Source organism: Lactuca serriola, chromosome 5 (assembly GCF_051521515.1).
Source record: "Lactuca serriola cultivar US96UC23 chromosome 5, Lser_US96UC23_V15, whole genome shotgun sequence".
Classification (NCBI taxonomy): Eukaryota; Viridiplantae; Streptophyta; class Magnoliopsida; order Asterales; family Asteraceae; genus Lactuca; species Lactuca serriola.
Genome location: NC_136412.1, coordinates 292885468 through 292899971, shown reverse-complemented (window position 1 = coordinate 292899971; position 14504 = coordinate 292885468). Strand labels below are relative to the sequence as shown.

The following is a 14504-nucleotide window of genomic DNA, read 5'->3' as shown; positions in this document are numbered from 1 at the left end:
TGATTTAAAATAAATAAATAAATAAATAAAAGTCATCTCTAGGCATCCCCACCAACCACAACCGGTCCCACAGCCAATAATACTGAAAGACAAATCATAATCAAACATGGTGGTTTGGTTCTGCGCTCATCAAGTCTTGCAATCACGAAATATATATAAATACATTGTTAAATAAAAATCCACCCAACAATTTAACTTTCATTTATATGCTTGACAGCGAAACGAACACAAATGGCTTCCAAATTGAGAGATGACATCCACCACCCCACCATAACCAGCAACACAAGTAACCTGAAAAAATAAAATATTTAAAAAAGCTTCATCTTTGAATTTGCATTTACTATTCACAAGTGTAGTTTCAAAGTTAGAAAATGGGGAGTTAATTAGACTTAAAAAGGAACATACACCAGATGGATGCAAGTTGACCGAAAATGTTGACCGAGGAACACATTGTATCTGAGAAAGCACCACACCATTCATGTCATATCGACTCACCACTGGTTCAGCTCCCACTGCTAATATCTGGAAACAAATGATATAAACTTAAATAATTATATACATTTATTAAAACAAAGTAAATTAATTTCGCTTACTTGATTATCATCAAAGCATATATCTTGGATGCAAGCACGAGTCGAAACCCCTGAAATTCTTTCAGAAGCCGAAAGATTCCACACTGATAAATTACGCCCACTCCCACAAGCCTACAAATCATTTTAAATAAAATAAATGGGGCCATGGGGGCAAATATGTAAAAACTAAAAAGTTACAGACTTATTAGGGAAAGAACACTTACCAACCACTTTTCAGTAGCATCAAGAGAAATACAACTGACATATGAAAAAAACTCTTTGGATTTCTTATCTTTCCCTGGCTCAATCACATTACTACACTTTCCACTTCTGCAATCTGCACGAAACCACTACATGTTAGATGGAGGGGCGTTTATGTCTTTTGCACGCTACATTAAAAGATAAAATACTTGCCCCAAATTCTGGCCGTTCCATCTTCTGAGCCAGTTATAATCTGTAAATTAAGGAGTGTAAAAGAGAATTAATTTAACAAATAAGTTGTTAATGAAACTTTGCAAAAAAGTAGCTTTCAAGTTTCAAAAATGATTAGCAAAGTATCACAAGGAATAAAAGTATAGTATCTTATCATCAGGGAATAAGACTTTCTGCATTAAGTCTTTTACAAATTTGCCCTTGTTTAAATTTTTTCCTACCATTTACAAAAAAAAGTAACAAGACCTAAGTAGGAGTAAATAAAAGAAAATGATCAAACATAATACCTGATGACAAGAATTTCGGGCAATAATCGAATGTAAATAACCAGCATGCCCTTTGAATGTCATTTTGATTTTAGATTCCTCCTGAAATTACATTGGAAAAAATAGAGCTCCCTTAAACCAGAAAGTGGAAAAGAAATAAGGGGTGAGGGGTAAAAAAGGACAAAAAAAAATCCATCCTTAGTTGATTGCTTAATCACCTTCAGGAGATACATACCACATCCCAACAATAGGCACAGGAATCACCAACTGCTGCATATATGGAGCCTCCCTATGGTAAAATAAAAATCAAAAGAAATATAAAAAACATAAAATATTTGGAAGTTTTTCTAATTTGAAACAAACTCAATAAGCAAAATGTTACAAACCTGAGTATCAACAGCAATGGCGTTAGTTTCAGGTATAGGGGAAAGAGCACCCCATGGACCTCTGAAGAAGAATGGAATGGAATTCACAAGTCAGAACTCAGGAATGGAATCAGAAAAGCAAAATACAAAACATAAATATGATGGTGTTGGTGACTAACTTATGTTGAGGATTTGTCAAGTCAAGTAGCGGCTTCAAATCCCCACCTGAAAATATTTTAGTTTGGTTAATAAAAATGAATAAAGAGTAGATAAAAAGATTTCAGGAGATGAATATATGAATATATCGTATGAATTAAACTTTTAACATAAGTTTAATATATATTACTTTGTGGCAAACTATCCTGATCTGCTTCCAAAACATCCATCCATTTCCATCCTCGAATTCGACCATCATCACCACAACTAAATAAGAAGTTAAGTTAACAAATATTTTTGAATCTTCCATGAAAGCTAACATTTGGAAGACAGAATTAGAGTGTCAATGAACATCAATAGTTTACAAAATAGAATGAGGAAACAAGACATGTTTCTTGAGAATGAGCTTCAATTTGCAAGATTTCTGGCACATAAAATATCTATAGTTTTTAAAAAGAGTTTGTTTCTACTAACAAAATACTTGGTGATTGAATAAATAGTGGAATATGAAAGATGTAATTAGTTGTATAATTAGAAACAATCACTAGATGTTTACCTTAATAACAATGAATCTTCACCATCACCATAGAACTTAACATCATAAGCAGGCCCATCATGTCCGTGAAGTAAACAATTTGGTTCAGCTACAAATAAACTAAAACAGCAATGGTAAGAAAATACACATCCAAACAAACCCTAAATTGCTATTTATGACCATTATTGATGCAAAACTAGCAATCAAACAATCAAATGCCACTTACTTTTGAGCCCTAGAATTTCCAAATCCCAATGGCTGCAGAACCAAACGAAAGTAAAATTATTAGATTAACCCTACAATCCACTAATAAGCCAGCACAGGCATCGACATATATGGAAGAACAAAGCGATAGTTAATATCCCGAAAAACTAAATAAGAGCAGCAATCCAACATTTGACATTAAGCATTGTAAATTCCTTGTTTATTGCAAACTCGGGATTACCGTATTGAATTACTACTAGCTCTTGAGACTTGTAATGCACATACAAATTTAAAATTTGAAAATTCAAAGAGAAAGGGGAGTAATAGTTGATGTAACATACAGTGGAGGAGATTAGAGAGGATAACGAGTATGTAGCGATGGAGCCGTCGCTGGAGGCAGCGACGATGAATTTAGGGTTTTGGTTGGTAGGAGATGGGGAGAAGACAGTTCGGAAGATAGTGAGTGAATGCGACTCCCTCTCCTCCAATATGCTGTCTCTGTAAGCGTCTTCATTCCACTGTCTACAGTCTCCCTCCGCCACCGTCGTTTTCATTTTTCTTCAATCTGCCTCGCAAATATTTGGTGGTTGTTTATGGCACCGCCGGGAAGGCAGACCCGTCGTCTGTAATTAATAGATTTTGATTTTTTAATATTGGTACTTAAATATTGATTTCATTTTTCTTCAATCTGCCTGGCAAATATAGGTTCTTAAACCGTAGTTAATAGATTTTGATTTTTTAATGATGTAATTAATATAATTAGAGTAAATTACAAAAGGGTTAAATGACATCAAGAAAGGTAATGATCTTTGGTCGGTAACCATGTTTTTTTTTTTTTTTTTTCACATTTGACCATTTAACTTGTTTGACTCATTCAAAATATGGTAATATGACTGGTAATTATGGTAATATTACCCTATTATAAACAAGTCAAATAAGTTTATTGGTCAAATGTGTACGAAAAAAAAACATGGTTACCTAAATATGGACAAAAACCAAAGTTTATTATCCGTTTTGGTAATATTTGACAAGAACCGTCGCAACGACTATGCCACAGGATCAAGCTCTGACAGTCATTGAACAATTAGGTTAGGTTTGGTCTAACCCAGTTTAGTCTCGGCTAGTCATAAGTTTGGCTGTGTTGCTAGGTCTTTAAAGCACATACAGTCTAGTCTGTTAAGCGTATACAACCTAACATCTAAGTCTCTAACTAAGTGGGCCTAAATTGGGTTGGCCAAAGACTTGACCATCTTCACATACACAAAGACCGGACAATGCAATTTCATGTCATATCAATGAATCTTATGACTACTTGCATTTAACATAAAGAACTCAATATTACCAAAATGGGTAATGAACTTTGGTTTTTGTCCATATTTAGGTAATCATGTTTTTTTCGTACACATTTGACCAATAAACTTGTTTTACCTATTCATAATAGGGTAAAGTTACTGTTAATTACCAGTCATATTACTTTATTCTAAACAGGTCAAACAAGTTCAATGGTCAAATGTGTACGAAAAAACATTGTTACCTTAATGTGAACAAAGACTAAAGTTCGTTACCTTTCTAGTTCATTAACCCATTACAAAACTGTTCGTTTGGTTTGGTTAGAATGGAATATTTGATCCAACTTTTGAAATATCGATAGCTCATATTCATGTGGACAGTTAAATCTAACAGCTTAGCTATTAGTTTTTAAAAATAAACATTTTGTCCTTGGTATAAAATAAATAAAATGCTAAATTATATGGACCAACTTAGTAACCCTAACTAGACGGACCAGATCAGTAAAGATCTGACCTAATATATCATGCTCTCATATCACCGACTACATATAGGACATACTCTTGTCTTCATTCCTGCAACTTCTTTCTTCTCACCTCTATCACCATCGTCGACCCCCTCCACCACCCACAACCACTTCTCGTCTCTTCCACTCCGGTCATGGTCATCATCTAATCAACGTTGCCACCTGCTCATGCGCCACCAAACATGGTGGATTTGGTAATCATGAAGACCAACCACGTCAATTTTTAAATACTAGGACCTAAACTGTAGATTGGTGTCAACCACAAGGATCAAAACTGTAATTTATTTTTTGTTATCGATGTTTAACAATTATCAACATGTTACTTGAAATAAAAGCTAACATCCACCTTCCATAAGCAAATTATCTCATAAGATTTTGTTAATAACTCATATTTCGTAAGGTAATTTGATATAAAAAGAAGTATTTTATATGTAACAATCGTAAAAAGTTATTTATATGTATGTTTATGTAAATGTGACACTTATATATATATATATATATATATATATATATATATATATATATATATATAATTCGAATAAAAGAATGTTCCAAATTTGTGTGCAAGTCAAGAAATTATGTGTTATAAAATATAAATTAAGGTAAGGCTAAATTTTTAGATTTTGTTATTTTTTTTACACATGTGATTATCTTATAATGGAAGCCAATACAAAATAAGAGTCTAGATCATTTGGGTGATAAACTCTTAAACAACACCAACAATAACAACGGACCACAGACCACGGGAATCCCATTGAAATGGGGTAAGAAAGGTAGATGCCGTCGTGGTCTCCCATTGAAATGGGGTAAGAAATGTAGATGTCGACAGTCTTGCCTCCAAAAAGGATGGAACGATTGTGTCACTTGGATGACCCACGTCATATGCCACATGTACTTGTAACAAAGGTACACGGAGAAAGTAAATCACAGTTAGCAACAAGACATAAACTTGAGAATGTCAAATATAGATCCTAAGGATTCAAGAACCTACAAAAAGAGGCAAACAAAAGGAGTAAGTCGATGTGAACAATGAAAACCATAAAGTAGGATACAAGTATATGTTCAAGAAATATGTGTTAACAATACTAAACAACAAAGAAAACAATACTAGTGGAAAGTTACTTAGAAGTGTTGTCTCCATACTCTCTTATTTAAGGTCATGTTCTCAGAAAGACCAATCTCCTCCATGTCTAGCCTCACACTATCCTTCCATTTTCTTTTAGGTCGTCCTTTTCTCCTTTTACCCTCAATCTGTATAGAGTCTACCATGCTCATCGTTATTGATAGAAGCCTCCTTAGAACATATACATACCACCATAGGCGTCATTTCTTTAATTTGTCGATGATTTGCGCCACTCCTAACAAATTTTTTATCCAACAAAGTTATGCCACAAGTCCACCTTAAACATCCTCATTTTTGCAACTTTCATTTTTCTCTCATTGCCTTTCTCGGTCGGCCAACATTCAAATCCATATAACATGACAATTTATTGAACATGTCTCAAAAATGTTAAATATGGAAAGACACAATGTCATAAACTATGATTTAATCTTAAGTGTGTCCCATTTAATTATGGTGACAAAAATAAACGGGTTGAAAACAGTCTATAAATGTACTATTGCTAATAGTATTTAACACATATTTCTCAATATATGACACCATACAATCCTTCATAAATTGATCACTTATTCTAATTCATAAATTGTTCTTTATCAACTTTGTTGTTGAAAATGCATGCACCATAATGGAAGTTGCAACAGGCAAAATCACTTCTAGTTTCAATAGAAGATATATCAATGGATATACTATATGTAATTATGTATGTATGTTTGTTTGTTTTGACCATCATCTTTGTTGATATGAGAGTGAGATCCTTCATACTTGTGGTTTTTGCATGCATGTGTATTTATAGTTGTTTCGTATCTAGATGTCATAATGGTGTGATAGATCTGCAATATATTGTATTTTGTTACGTTAGGGTTCATGTTTTGTTTATGAATATATTATGTACGTTTTGTTTTTATCTTCAAACTCAATTCCAAGGTAGCATTTTGATAAGTATTATCTGATAATGGATCAATGATGCCTCTTTTGTAAGAAGATTTGAAGAAATGGATGGTTTTTATGTAGGCGGTGACTTATATGGGATGATATATAGGTAATATTCGAAGAAATGATTGTAAGAAGCATGTTAATAACGGATGATACCACTAACTTTGGTGCTATATTCTAACAATGGTATTTGACATTAATTCTTTTATTTTGAACTTCTATATGACATTGGATATTGCTTATACCAAAAAGATTCACGATGTACTTTTGTTATGCAATAACATTACAAATTTCCAAACAACCCTCTAGTAAATTGCTACCAGTTGATATAGCATCAACCATAACCAACTAGTTATACACTTAAAACATAAATCTTTAAACTTAACATTGATTCAAATAGGACATTTGCAATAAACAAATCTTTATGTTTCATTGTATACTCATTTTAATTACTCATAAAACTTTCATTATTGATACAATCTTATTATAACTTGTTACATTAAAAGAAAGCATATGCAATGAATTCTATCTTTTCTAGGAGTAATAAGACACATAATTCAAGACCTGTATCAGAGTTCTTTAACAAATTTTTAATTTTTACCTTTCTTTCAAAACATGTTCCGCAAAAAGAAAAAAAAAAGATGAATAATTACTTAAGACATTCACAATTTATACGAAACGGTGTGTTAAAGTTTAAACCACTTCCCCAACACCACTAGACATTATAATAAACGAAATTGAATTTTATATAAAACTACTACCACCTTCATGACACATAATAAACTAACTAACAATAACCACCTCCACCAAAGATTACAATAGCACTACGCCACCATCACCACTTCACCACGCGAACCTGTCAAACAAAGTCAAAAAACAAGTCACTAATACGGACAATCGGATGATTATAGCATAAAATGATAACTCGAGCTATCATTTGATATAAGATAAGTAACAATTATCTAATATCGGATGACTAACTCTAGTCATCCGATATTGGATGACTGGAGCATAACATATGCTCCAATCATCCTATATCTAATATCGGATGACCAACTATAGTCATCCGATATTAGATGACCGGAGCATAACATATGCTCTGGTTACCTAAGACCAGACGATGACTAGACCATAATGAGAATGTCGAGCGTTGAATATTACATCTCTCGTAAATCTCTTTGGCGAGCTGTAAAAATGCTTCTGCTTCTTCGGCCATTTTGGAGACTCTTTCTGCCTCTTTAACAGCTTCTGCTGCTACAAACGATTTGTTTTCCGCTTCTGCAACTTGATACGCAGCAGCAACCGCTGCTTCTTCTAATGTCCCACCAAGATAACTGTTGACTTGAGATATTCTCGGTCGAATCTCTTTCGGTTTTGAAATCGGGCCCTTTGTTCCATTCGCTGACTCCCTTCGAAGTCGATAGCAGTTCTGGACCTAATCACTCGCATAAACTGTTCCTTGTCAACAACCAAAATAGCAATGTACTTTCATTCATCAACTCTTCATTATATTATTATAGCATCCTACTTTCAATCTTTCCCATAGTATTTCTAAAAACCAATGTTGATTTTTTCAAAGTATCATGTATAAAGCCATATTTGTTCTGGAAGTTTGTATAAAAGTTAGAAAACTTATTTCTTTTTATAAAAAAGGATTACAATTCGTATGAATACAATTACTAAATCTTATTGGTGCAATAAATTGTGAGCATATAATCACATGTTTTGCTAGTAAAAGTTTTACACAAATATAAAGCAAATTCACCTTTTCAAGTTTTTCTTGCGCAACAAGCCTTCTTAGCCTTGAACTTAATAACCTCCTAAAATTTTGTGGCACCTCATGCCTTTTCTGCATATCAAAGAGAATATGATACAATCAGTTACAAATATTGTAAATAGTAAAAGATATGAGCTATGATTAGAAGCAGTAAAATATATATGCTTTATACAGCCGAAAATTACCTCAATGAAACTGACAATTGCACTGGTGTCTGACCCATTTGGATCTTTTAGGGTTGACAGTGCTTCATAGATCATTGTATTGTACCTTAATAATGAAGCAACAATGTCAATTAGCATTCAAAGATTTGAAAGACACGTTACATTTTGATATCATCATAATAAAGAGAAGAAATTAAATTAATAAATGTATGTGTATACTGTAGACACTAGCATAAAGAATGCTGCATACTTTGAAGCTGTCTTTCCATCTAACAGACATTTTGAAGAATCATCCATTTGCACATCTGTAGATGCTGGATCAACTACAGCTGCAGCTGAAGAACCAGGAGTCCATGTAATGGCTAAGGGAATAGCAGTAGCAGGTGAATCTGTGGTAGCTTTTGGTTTTGGTGTTCTTGATTTTTCCCTTGGACCTTGCCCATTTGCACTGACACTCATATTCCGCCATTTATCCTGAAAGGAGAAAAATGTCATGTAAATGACCACTTCAAATATTTATAAAAGATTTCCTCACAATTTCAAGAATGCATGTCATGTTTGATACCAGAATCCACATGCATCACGTCTAAAATCAAATACCAAAGGAGGGATTTCAATTGTGGAGATGAAACAGCGGAAGTCCCAAGTTCAAATCGAATTTGTTGCAAGTTTAACATAATGTTTATGCCTATTACATATAGCTATGTAAATTGTATCAGAACTTCAAGAACGGATGTCAATTTTGAATCCGAAACTTAGCACGTTTAACACGATGTCCAAAATCGACTGTCGAAAGGGGGGAATTCGTACACAGTCACAACACGACACAAAAGCAAACCAATTGCTACAAGATATTGCCATTTATCGGATACAAACTCATGTCTGAGAATGGCTGTAAATATGTAAAGCGATAGACAGTCTTACCTTGAGATCGATATTGGAGCGAGAATATAGGAAGTGGTTGAACTCGGGATCTTTCTGGATGTTCTTCCATTTACCGGTTCCGTGTTTTGCAACGCCAGCGCGTAGAGCTTCTTCTTCCTCCGCCGTCCACTTCTGCTTTGGATTCCCCATCGCCGACTGTAATTATTTTTAGCGGTCTAAAACCCTAAACGTTGATATTGTAGAGAGAACCCAAAGGAAAAACCGACTTTTGACTCCCAAAATATTTCTTTTAAATAAATTTTGTTTTTTTTTTCAACGTCTCAAATGAAATACATTCATACATCAATAACCAAGCTAATCCTACGTCTTCTTTTTTAATTCCACTTGTGATGTGATTTTTTTGTTTTTTTTGTTGTTTTTTATTTTTTTTATTTTTATTTTAATCTTATTATTATTATTATAAATTTCAATAACCGTATAAAATTCGGACAACAGTTTCAAATTCGGATGAAATTTTAAAATTTGGTCGACATTATTAATTTGGACGGAATAATAAAATTCGAACGACTATGTAAAACCGAACAAAAACAAAGTTTGTTTTTATTTATCATGAATATATTAATTGGTTCGGTATTATATTTGCATGGTACGTTATGCAGATTAAAAGCAAAGTTTACTCTTGTTCCATTTTATATAATCGTTCAAATTTTATAATGTCGTCTGAATTTATAATGTTGTCCGAATTTTTTATGACTATCGAAATTTATAATAATAATAAAGAAAAAACAACCAAAAAAAAACAAAAAGGGGAAAAAAATAAAAAAATGATGTCAAATCAAAAGTAAAAAATTAATTAGATTGATATTAGAGGGAATAAAATTGATTAAGGATGATACTTATAGCATAACCCTAACCAAATATATCCAAATATATCCAAACATATATAACTTGTTATTAGTTTATAACTCGTAAAATTATAATTATAAAATTAATTAAATTTTCATAATAAAATTTTAAAATTATTAATTATTTTTTTAAACGGCAAATAATTAAATATCTTCTATGCCTAGGATTGAACCCATGACATGCTTAAGAGATATATTTTTACCTAATCATTGATTTAAATGTATATTATATGTTATAATCTCTATTAATTTTATTTTAACTTTTATTCTAATGTTATTAATTTAATGTTATTAGAGTGAAAACTTAAAATTTATAATGAAAAATCAATATATTAACAAATAACATGACATTAATTAGAAGATTTAATAGGATGATATATATATATATATATATATATATATATATATATATATATATATATATATATATATTAAAATAAATAGATTACTATTTTAAATTTTAACTGTATATATAGTTTCAAGTCAATAAGACTAGCCAATTATGTCATTTTAGCAATATGTATGCGACTCTAACTCCTTACAAGTCAATAATGTTAATTAAAATGTATTATTCTTACTTTTGGGTTTAAAATGGCATCTTTAGTGAGTCTTCAACAGCATTAGTCAACTCACAGATATGAAATATATCCCATGCACCCACTATCGGAACAATAGTCTCCTTGAAGCTACGTTTAAGCTTACATGTGTTGCATTCTCCAAATAATTAGGGGTGCACAAATAAATGGGCAGCCGTTTTCGGAACCTTCTTATAATTGTTTGTTCCGGAACAAACGGTTTCGGTTCCGATTCTTAAAGTTTTAAAACCGCCTATAGCGGTTCCGATTTCGGTTTTATTTTTCGAAACCGTTACCTGATAGATATTCGGCGGAATCGATCTTTCTCTCTCTCTCTCTCTCTCTCTCTCTCTCTCTCTCTCTCTCTCTCTCTCTCTCTCTCTATATATATATATATATATATATATATATATATATATATATATATATATATATATATGTTCAACTGAGAACAATTATGAAATCGAGAACGCGATAACAATTTTGGACCACTTTTTTTTTTTGCCGCAAAACCCTCCTGCGTATCAGCGCGACGAACGAACTTAATATTTATATGTGAATATAAAGGTAAGTATATTCTCGCATATTACAAATCTGTCGCGTAAACGCTCCAACGTACCGGGACGACGGAACATATAATATTCATATATGAATAATCATTTGAGAATATGTATATACTCGCGCCAATACGTGAGAGGGTTTTGCGGCAAAAAAAAATATGTGACCCAGTGGTGATTGCGTTAGTTGCGGTGGTGGTAGTTTATATTCACGTATGAATATTAAGTTACTCCGTCAAGCCGGTACAACGGGAGTGTTTTGCGGCAAAAAAAAAAAATATAGTCCATATTTGTTCTCGCGTTCTCAATTATATAGTTGTTCTCGTTTGAACCTATATATATATATATATATATATATATATATATATATATATATATATATATTACTATATTACTATATTATTATACAAACCTTACTATTTCTAAAAATATATTTAAGACGTCCAAGTGTTTAAGCTAATAGTACAACAAATCAGCATTAAAATAATATAATAATTTAAATCCTACAAAATAAAATGCAATAAGTACAAGTGTTTTATGCACAATAAATCACATACTCCAATATTGAAACATTCAAACGTCAGGTCCTTATCTGGAAATCTTTCCAGATATAGAGGACATCAACAACTTTCTTTTTTCCTTCTTTTACTCTTTATCCCTTCTTATCTTGACATTTTAATTCCCTGTCAATTCTCCTAATTTGAAATTTAAAAATGTGTATGAGGAGCAAGGTTCTAAAAAGCTCGTCATGGCTCCGCCATGGCACGCCACGGCTCCAAGGCTTGCACCTGCCGCCAAGCTTTGCCAAAACGCCGCCTTAACTCATATATGTGTATAAAAATGAATAATAGTTGAAAATACATATAAAAATATTAATTATATAAAAAAATTGCCGCCTTAAGTCACGCCTTACAAATGTCGTGACTGGCCAAGGCTCGGAAAAGCTTGAGGCTTGACATTGCCGTCAAATCACGCCTTACGTTATTTAGAACCTTGATGAGGAGTCATCAATTGTCATAACTTGATAATAACCCCTTAGGTCTACACATTTTAAATTTTTGTGAACTTTAATTGATAATGAACGTTATATTATAAAAATGATTTCTAAAATTACAACTATAATGTCATATGTACTTGTTCATATTCTGTTGACGTGTCTTGATCATATGACGAGTTATCAGACGAGGTATCATGAAGTATGACTTTTTTGCCTTTATCTATTTCCGATGATAGAAATTGTTCAATATTCTTTCTTTTAGGATCAAAAACTCCTTTTTCCATTGATTTAGTAGTTTCTTCATTTCAACTGTATCAAAACATAAATCGTACATTTATTAAAACAATAAAACTAGGATATAAACAAACAATTCATTATACTAGAATATTCAAACCTTCTGACAATAATTAACAACATGAAAATTGTTTAATAAATAATTTACAATTAGAGAATTTTATTTATTTTCACATTTAATTTTACACAGATCTAATATAATCAAGGCATTATTAACAATACACAAAGTAGAATCTATGAGATAAAATAACAAAAAAACATAACTGTCCACATGGCACTGACTCCAAATAAAGTTTATATTCCTTTAATTTCGACTAGTAATATCTAGTATAATTCAAACAAGAGATTTAATATTATATAAAATACAAAAGATCAGATAACCTAATCACCTAATCAGACCTTTATGTTGATAGAGGTAGCTCTAAATGATATTTTATACAATACTATATTACATTCTGTCGCGAGTTTCAGAGATAACTATACAATGAAATATCTTGATTATAATACATCGTTGAAGATACACAGGGATTTTTGACTAAAACAATATTATAATTAAAACACATAGATTTATAGAATATCTCAGAGATGAATATATTAACTCAAAGTCACATACAAAGATAAAATCAACGATTATAATACATTAAATTAAGATCACATACAAATATAACAGTGAAGAAATTGTAGTATTATACGTTACTTGGAATAACTGGATGCAAACTATGAATACTAAGATCTTCCATCAACGTTCTGTCTCTTCAAAGAGGCCAATACATTCTTGTATTTTGCTTCATTATCTTCATTAGTACCAATTCTCTTGGACTTGCATTCCCTAGAAAAATGATCAACTCCTCCACAATTGAAACACTTGAGGCCCTCTTTATTTTCAATAACATATTTTCTTCCAGAGTCATAACCCTTAGACGTTGTTCAGTCAGTCTTTGATTGAATCTTTTAAGTCAAGAGGGGTTCTTATCTTTCCGGAAAACATAACGCTTGACTGTCAGGGCTTCACCTTTAGATTCATCAGAGAAGTTAATGTCACTGTTATGAGGAGACGTCTTTGAATAGATTGCCATATATCTGTCCTAGTGATTTTCTCGCATGATTTCCTTAAAATTTTCTTTTCTTCATGATTATAAATATTAACAAACAAAGATGCCAAATCCATGGTTGCGATTTTCTTATTGTTCTTCAAAACATCTATGTGATGCTCCCAACTATCACTCAGCGAATCAAGAAACTTGAGAACCAAAGAGTTTCTAGTCTTGTTCATATTAACTCAACTCATATCATTCACCAAGCACGTAAAACGATTAAAGACCCGATTAAGATTCTTATTCTTTTGTTGAAAAAAAATGCTCATATCGATGATTAACATTGTTCTTGTTAACAGCCTTTACCTCATCAATACCTCTATAGGGAACAATTAGTGTATCCATCATCTCCTTGGTTGATCAACAATTCAGAACGATATGGTAGATGTCATATGGAAGAGATTTTCCTATAGCAGCATGGGCTCTAACATCAAGAGCAACAAGACGTTTCTCTTCATCATTAAATTCATGAACAATTTCTTTCAACTAACTCGCCTTCTTGAACATTGCTCTTCATGGACTGGTACATAGGAATGTGGAGGCCATTTTTGACGATATCAATCACTGAGTAGTCCAATGTTTCAAGAACCATCATTGCCTTTGACTTCCACATGGTAAAGTTATTTTCATCGAACTATGGAATTTTGTTACCGAAAGTGTTTTTAGTGAGATTTGAAGAATAAGAGGACAATATAGTTAATTGATATAAGCAACGTGCTCTGCTACTAGTTATAGGTTCCTTGATCGATATTAATTAACAATAATAATAAACAAAAGAACACAAAAAAATAACAGAACATCTTTCATTAAGAAAATGTTCTCACCAAGAGAACGACCACAAATCACTAGGGTTCGATGAT

At 32.1% G+C, this 14504-nt stretch overlaps 2 protein-coding genes across 3 annotated transcripts; both read right to left on the bottom strand.

Moving 5' to 3' along the window:
* On the bottom strand, positions 1-3174 carry DWA1 (DWD (DDB1-binding WD40 protein) hypersensitive to ABA 1). Its single transcript, XM_079002887.1, has 13 exons — positions 2872-3174; positions 2553-2584; positions 2348-2446; positions 1982-2058; positions 1815-1860; positions 1657-1717; positions 1506-1559; positions 1292-1372; positions 987-1026; positions 797-909; positions 594-704; positions 406-522; positions 1-291 (listed from the first exon to the last, which is right to left on the bottom strand). The coding sequence occupies exons 1-13, from the start codon at positions 3082-3084 to the stop codon at positions 199-201; spliced, it is 1137 nt and encodes a 378-aa protein (XP_078859013.1). The 5' UTR covers positions 3085-3174; the 3' UTR covers positions 1-198.
* A 3871-nt stretch (positions 3175-7045) lies between these two features.
* On the bottom strand, positions 7046-9521 carry LOC145054652 (Homeodomain-like/winged-helix DNA-binding family protein). Of its 2 annotated transcripts, XM_079002883.1 has the most exons (6): positions 9262-9518; positions 8588-8811; positions 8359-8443; positions 8162-8245; positions 7558-7831; positions 7046-7252 (listed from the first exon to the last, which is right to left on the bottom strand). In XM_079002883.1, exons 1-6 carry the CDS (start codon positions 9409-9411, stop codon positions 7221-7223), a joined length of 849 nt encoding a protein of 282 aa, XP_078859009.1. In that variant the 5' UTR covers positions 9412-9518; the 3' UTR covers positions 7046-7220. The 2 variants fall into 2 exon arrangements, with proteins under 2 accessions (XP_078859009.1, XP_078859010.1); XM_079002884.1 differs by lacking the exon at positions 7046-7252 and having other exon boundaries at positions 7570-7848; positions 9262-9521.
* Between the last annotated feature and the right edge of the window lie 4983 nt (positions 9522-14504).

Coding starts and splice junctions, on each gene's coding strand:
- DWA1 (XM_079002887.1), bottom strand. CDS start 3,084: ATGAAAACGACGGTGGCGGAGGGAGACTGTAGACAGTGGAATGAAGAC. Junction 2,585..2,871: donor CCTCTCTAATCTCCTCCACT/GTATGTTACATC, acceptor TTGGTTCTGCAG/CCATTGGGATTTGGAAATTC. Junction 523..593: donor TATGCTTTGATGATAATCAA/GTAAGCGAAATT, acceptor ATTTGTTTCCAG/ATATTAGCAGTGGGAGCTGA.
- LOC145054652 (XM_079002883.1), bottom strand. CDS start 9,411: ATGGGGAATCCAAAGCAGAAGTGGACGGCGGAGGAAGAAGAAGCTCTA. Junction 8,812..9,261: donor GCTCCAATATCGATCTCAAG/GTAAGACTGTCT, acceptor TTCTCCTTTCAG/GATAAATGGCGGAATATGAG. Junction 7,253..7,557: donor CAAAGAGATTTACGAGAGAT/GTAATATTCAAC, acceptor TTTGTTTGACAG/GTTCGCGTGGTGAAGTGGTG.